The sequence below is a fragment of the Hibiscus syriacus genome, unplaced genomic scaffold (genome assembly GCF_006381635.1).
Source record: "Hibiscus syriacus cultivar Baekdansim isolate YM2019G1 unplaced genomic scaffold, ASM638163v2 tig00112249_pilon, whole genome shotgun sequence".
Lineage (NCBI taxonomy): Eukaryota > Viridiplantae > Streptophyta > Magnoliopsida > Malvales > Malvaceae > Hibiscus > Hibiscus syriacus.
Window position 1 is genome coordinate 540,042 of NW_024063281.1, and position 6,982 is coordinate 547,023.

At 36.1% G+C, this 6,982-nt stretch overlaps 1 protein-coding gene across 1 annotated transcript; it reads left to right on the forward strand.

Moving 5' to 3' along the window:
* Positions 1 to 1,928: 1,928 nt before the first annotated feature.
* LOC120176567 (sex-determining region Y protein-like) lies at positions 1,929 to 5,532 on the forward strand. Its single transcript, XM_039182977.1, has 4 exons — positions 1,929 to 2,364; positions 2,410 to 2,692; positions 4,458 to 4,590; positions 4,771 to 5,532. Exons 1-4 carry the CDS (start codon positions 1,929 to 1,931, stop codon positions 5,494 to 5,496), a joined length of 1,578 nt encoding a protein of 525 aa, XP_039038908.1. The 3' UTR covers positions 5,497 to 5,532.
* Positions 5,533 to 6,982: the final 1,450 nt, after the last annotated feature.

The following is a 6,982-nucleotide window of genomic DNA, read 5'->3' on the forward strand; positions in this document are numbered from 1 at the left end:
ACTCATCACGGCAAGTTCATTCGATTCGAGCGTTGATCGAATTTTGATCGAGTCGATATCGAGTAGCTCGCTAGATGTCTCGTCTCATTTACAGCCCTATGCAACGGTAGAGTCCTAGAAGTCACATAGATCTCCACATATCATAGATGCAAAAAGAGTTTTACCATTAAACAAGATAATCTCAAGGAAAATGAAAAGTTCGACATTATCAAAAATGCCACAGCTGTCGTTTGAGGAAGATACCTCCTATACCCGTTATATATATAATTAAGGGTAAACGTTCGATCGAGTCGAGACGAGTCAAGTCAAGTAAAAAAAATTTGAGTTATTCGAGTTGAAGAGTCGTATTTTACAATTCGAACTTAACTTGAAATTATTTCGAGTCGGGTTTAAAAAATTCGAGTCGAGTTATTCGAGTTTCTATGTATTTTATATTCTTTTCACACTATAATGTTATTTAATGTATCAAATACAATCTAAAATTATAAAACATATTCATAATATTATATTTCGACAAAGTATTTTGAGAATAAAATATTGATGAGAGTATAAAGGATCAATGAATTGATGGGAAGAAATAATTCGCTAACAATTATAGTCAAAAGACCAAATTAAGTAAAATACAAAATTAAGGGACTAAATAAAAAAAGAGAGTATATTTCTGATGAAAAAGTAAGAATTGAAATTACATAGGTATTCTATTCTGATATACGAGCATGTGGTTCAAATTTGATAGAAAACAGACTTAAAATAAAGCATGAATTGAATAAATAAGGAAATTATAAAAAATTGAGGGACTAAACTTAAAAATAAAAAATTTGTTCTCAAAAAGAAGAATTAAAAGTTCATAGGTATTCTACAATGATTTAGGAACATGTGATTCAAATTTGGTAAAAAAAATTAACTTAAAATGAAAGAGAAATTGAATGAATAATGAAATCATAGACCAAATCATAAAACTGTCAAAATACTTAGTCAAATTTTTGATTTTTCGAGTAACTCAAAATTTCAAAATTTCAACTCGAGTCAAACACAAAAACTGAATTAATAATTCGAGTTGACTCAAATAACTCGATATAAAAAAAATCGATTTTATAGTCGAGTCAAGTTTTGCTTACCCTAGACACAATTATCTCCGGAGGCTCTGTCAAGGTTAAATATCAATGCAGTTCAAGATCGAATAACTTCGGAAAGGTCTCTATCTTCGAAGCTGCAACTGTAGGGGTGTAAACGAGCTGAGTCGAGCTCGAGTATTGCTGAGCTCGACTCAAACTCGAAAAGTTTAAAATTAGGCTCGACTCGAAAACTCGTGAGCTAAAAATTATCAAGCTCAGCTCGAACTCGAAATATAATATTGAATCTCGACTCGAACTCAAAAAGGCTCGAACTCAAAAAAAATTCAAGAGCTCGATTTTGACCTCGGTCGATTTTGAGCTCGGTTTAAGCTCGAACTCAAACTCGAATTTGAACCTACAAAAATTTTATATTACATTTAAAAATATATTTTTAAAAAATTTATAATTATCAATAATATATTTTTAATATATATTTAATAATGCAATTTTAAAAAATCTAAAATTATAACAATTTTTTTCGAGTAGCTCGCGAACTTTTCGAGTCGAGTATTAAGTAGTTCGTTTTAGCTCGTTAAAAATTCGAGTCGAACTCGAGTTCATTTGATTCGAATATTGATCAAATTTTGACCGAAATAATCTCGAGTGACTCGCAATGTGTCTCGTCTCATTTAAAACCGTATGCAACGGTAGAGTCCGAGAAGTTGGACATTATCAAAACTGCCACAGCTGTCGTTTGAGGAAGAGTCGAATACAAGCTGGTCGCTTTATTCTCGATCCATTATTGAAACAAAAGAGTTGAGTTCCCTGTAAAAGTGAAAAGGAAGAGTGAATCTTCTCAAGGGTTCGCCCTTAATGGATGCTCATCAGAGGAGCCGGGTTGAAGATTACAGCGACGGGGGAACGCGCAGCGACAACGCAGACAAGAACCGGAAGCATCGGCCTTCTCGAGGAAGTTATCAGAGCTCCGATGATCATCAACAGCAGCATCAGTCTCAAGAAAGTTTGATTAGTTTTAATAATGTTGAACAAAAGCATCGACCTAAGGAAAGTTATCAGAGTTCCAACCATCTTCAACAACAGCATCAGTCTCGAGAAAGTGATCAGAGTTCCGACCATCTTCAACAACAACATCAGTCTCGAGAAAGTTACCTGAGTTCTGATCATCTTGAACAAAAGCATCGGCCTAAGGAAAGTTACCAGAGTTCCCACCATCTTCAACAACAGCATCAGTCTCGGGAAAGTTATCAGAGTTCTGATAATCTTCAACAAAAGCATCAACCTAAGGAAAGTTATCAGAGTTCCGACCGTCTTCAACAACAACAGTAGTCTAAAGAAAGTTACCAGAATTCTGATCATCTTCAACAAAAGCATCAACCTAAGGGAAGTTATCAAAGTTCTGATAATCTTAAACAACAGTATCAGTCTCAAGAAAGTTATCAGAATTCCGTTCAACAACAGCATCCGCCTCAAAAAAGTGATCAGAGTTCTACTCAACAAAAGCATCCGCCTCAAGAAAGTTTTCGGAGTTCCGATCATCTTCAACAATGGAACCAGGCTCCTCAGGAAAACGATCAGAGTTCTAATCATCTTCAACAACAGCATCAGCCTCGAGAAAGGTATCAGGGTTCTGATCATCTTCAGCATCAGCATATGCCTCAAGAAAGTTATCAGGGTTTTGATGGTTCAATTGAAGCATTGGACAAAAATGTTCCTGTAAGAAGAGCTAAACGTAAAACAAAGTCTGCATGTTGTTGCCAGTGATAGAGCACTTATATTGTCTTCGGATGCAAAGTGAAAAGAGAGAAAAAAAGATAATCGTACGAGTTATATGTAATATGTGTGATTTAAGTTCAAGATGAAAAATGCAGTTTGAGGATGTGTTAGATATAAGCTTGTTATTTAGTAGATTTTTGTTCTTTTATTTCTGCACAATCTGGTAGCTTTATTTTTATTACCATAAGGAAGATGACTTCTCGGTATATGTAAAAAGATGGGTCAGTCTTCTCGAGGGTTACCTTCAATGGATGCTCATTAATGGAACCGAGATGAATATTACAGCAAGGGACAAACAAGACAAGTGCCGGCAGCCTCGGCCTCGACCTCCTTGGAAAAGTAATCAAAATTGCTTTCATTTTCGTACAGCCATGCCAATTTATTCTTGAAGGAATGAAGCTAAATTATAGCATAATCTTTCACTGTAAAATTCTGGTTTGATTCTCAATAAATATTAAAAAGGGAAAGACTAAACTACACCAAGTTCGTGAGAGAAGAAAACGAAGGGAGTTGAGTTCCCGGCATTCCTTTTTAAACAAGGTCAATCTTCTCAAGGGTTACCTTTAATGGATGCTCATCAATGGAGCCGGGCCAAAGATTATTGCGTTGGACAAACAAGCAACCATGAGAACGCTGACAAGAGTCAGCAGCAGCATATCGGCCTCAACAGGAAAATAACCCAAGCTCCGATCATCTCCAACAACAGCAGGCTAAGATCATCTCTAACAAAGTTGCCTCGGATATCAATGAAAATAAAGAAGATGATTCCCATCTTCACACTCATTGGCGCATAAAAAAAAATCAGGGCCTAACCAGACTCATAATGAAGGACGCCTCCGATGGCCGCATAGACACAATTATCTTTGAAGGCTCCACTGATGTTAAGTCTCAAACTGGTCAGAGATAAGATAACTTTAGAAAGGTATTGAAAGCAGATACGATATAGTCCGAGATGTTACATAGATATCCACATGGTTTAGAAATATTCGACCAATTAGCTTTCAACCAGCATATGATCCTGAGTCAGATACCATATCTCATAGCTGCAAAAGAACAACAATTTTACCATTAACACAATATCAGAAAATTTTCAGAATTTCCTTATATTTGAAGAGCCCTTGAAAGATTATATGTCCGTACTCGCATCTAACTATGCATCCCTACTACAATTTCAAGAAAGTTGGAGCAGATAGATTACCAAAAATGCCACAGCTGCTGTTTGAGGAAGTGTCAAATACAAGCTGCTGAGTTTTTTATTCTTTTACTTCTGTAATCTGGTTCCTTTATTCTTTTTTTTTCCTGGGCATATGGTTGCTTTATTCCTGACCGATTTACTAGAACCAATAACTAAATTATTGAATCATCTTTCGATTAGAAATTCTGCTTTCATGTTCAATAAATATCAAAGAAACTAAGGCACCAAACAAGACCAAGAAGTATCAGACAAACAAGAGAGTTGAGTTCCCTGAAAAGTATAAAGAAGAGTCGATCTTATCAAGGGTCACCCTTAATGGATGCTCATCAAAGGAACCAGGTTGAATATTACAGTGACGGGCGAACGAGCAGTGACAACAGTGTCAAGAGCCGACAGCATCAGCCTCGGGAAAGTTATCAGAGTTCTGATCATCTTCAACAACAGCATCAGACTCAAGAAAGTTATCAGAGTTCGGATAATCTTCAACAAAAGCATCTACCTAAGGAGAGTTATCAGCGTTCCGATCATCTTCAACAAGATCATAGGGCTCGAGTAGGTCATCACAGTTCCGTTCAACAACAGCATCGGGGTTCTCAGGGAAGTTATCAGAGTTCTGATCAACGTCAACAACATCAGACTCAGAAAAGTTATCAGAGCTTTGATCATCTTAAACTACAGCCTCAGCCTCAGGAAAATTATCAAAGTTCCATTCATCTTCAACAACAGCATCAGCCTCAGGAAAGTTATCAGAGTTCCGATAATCTTCAACAACAGCATCAGCCTCGGGAAAGTTATCAGAGTTCTGATCATCTTCAACAACAGCATCAACCTTGGGAAAGTTATCAGAGTTCTGATCATCTTCAACAACAGCATAGGCCTGAGGAAAGTTATCAGAGTTCTGATCATCTTCAACAACAGCATCAACCTAAGGAAAGTTATCAGAGTTCCGACCATCTTCAACAACAACATCAGTCTCAAGAAAGTTACCAGAATTCTGATCATCTTCAACAAAAGCATCAACCCAAGGACAGTTATCAAAGTTCTGATAATCTTCAACAAAAACATCGACCTAAGGAAAGTTGTCAAAATTCTGATCTACAAGAACAATATCAGTCTCAAGAAAGTTATCAGAATTCCGTTCAACAACAGCATCCACCTCAAAAAAGTGATCAGAGTTCTAATCAACAAAAGCATCCGCCTCAAGAAAGTTTTCGGAGTTCCGATCATCTTCAACAATGGAACCAGGATCCTCAGGAAAACGATCAGAGTTCTAATCATCTTCAACAACAGCATCAGCCCCGAGAAAGGTATCAGGGTTCTGATCATCTTCAGCGTCAGCATATTCCTCAAGAAAGTTATCAGGGTTTTGATGGTTCAACTGAAGCATTGGACAAAAATGTTCCTGTAAGAAGAGCTAAACGTAAAACAAAGTCTGCATGTTGTTGCCAGTGATAGAGCACTTACATTGTCTTCGGATGCAAGGTGAAAAGAGAGAAAAAAAGATAATCGTACAAGTTATGTGTAATATGTGTGATTTTTATGTATAATAAGTTCAAGATGAAAAATGCAGTTTGAGGATGTGTTAGATATAAGCTTGTTATTTAGTATATTTTTGATCTTTTATTTCTGCACAATCTGGTAGCTTTATTTTTATTACCATAAGGTAGATGACTTCTCGGTATATGTAAAATATGTATGAGTCAGTCTTCTCAAGGGTTACCTTCAATGGATGCTCATTAATGGAAACGAGATGAATATTACGGCAAGGGACAAACAAGACAAGTGCAGTAGATTTTGCATTCTCATCACTTAGAGGTTATCTTATAGAGTACATTACACAGGCTAATAGGGTGAAAATGTGACAAAGTTGAAGGAGATTTTACCTTAGGGATTAGCACAATATGCGTCAAGTTTACCAAGGACATCTTTGCATGGCCGTAACACAAATCAATACAATAACCCACGACCTCTCGACATGCCAAAACCTATGATAAAAGACAACTCTTTAACCATCGGTCTAGATGCTTTAAGGTGGCACATGGACTTTCACGGCTAAAGTCACTTCCTCAAAAGTTCAATTTTTTAGGAGACTGTTATTCAAGTCAGTCGTAATAGATGGCATAATACCCACTAGGATCAAGCTATCCATCTCACTATCCGTTGTAGAGAATAGATTCTAGAAATAAACGCTAGCCTCCTCATATATCACATCATCGCCTTCCAACTGTGTACCATTATCCTTATCAAGGAATAGAATACTATTATTGAGCTTTCTCTGAGTGACATAAGTATGGAAAAATTTCGTATTATTATCCCCATTTTTTAACCAGTTTGCCCTAACAAGTTGCTTCCTGTAAAGTTCGAATTTGTCAGCCTCTAAATTGAGTTGTAGCTTGATATCAGTGTTGCATTGCGAGTGCTATAAGTTGAACACAAAATATGTGTAATTTTACGCAGTTAATTAAATAATATAATAGTGAGTGAGTACCATCTCTATATGAATTAGTGAGATTTCAAGTTGAGTTATTGCACAAGGTTATCACTAGTAAATATATATCTAATGGTATAGACAAGTGATAAGGAGAATACTGTAGAAAAATTTATGTGTAAGGAGTTTGAACATGGTAATTAATATTTTTTGATACCGTTTTTCATCTGGGTGAGGAAAAATTAGTATCGATTTGGGGTTTTTCTTTGAAAAAGTTTTGAAATGTGGGGAGTTGCCATCAATCATTTTAAGGTGCGATTGAGACACCATAAAAATCAGGCGGTTTTAATAAAAAGTTTTATTTTTATCAAAATACCAAGTTTTAGGGTCTACAAAAATCCAAAAATCAGGTTCAGGAGTAGGTTACGCGTGTGGAATGATTATCACCCTATAAGCGCCCAAAAATTGGTACTTAGTTGATTACCCTATATTTAGAATAAAAAATTTAGA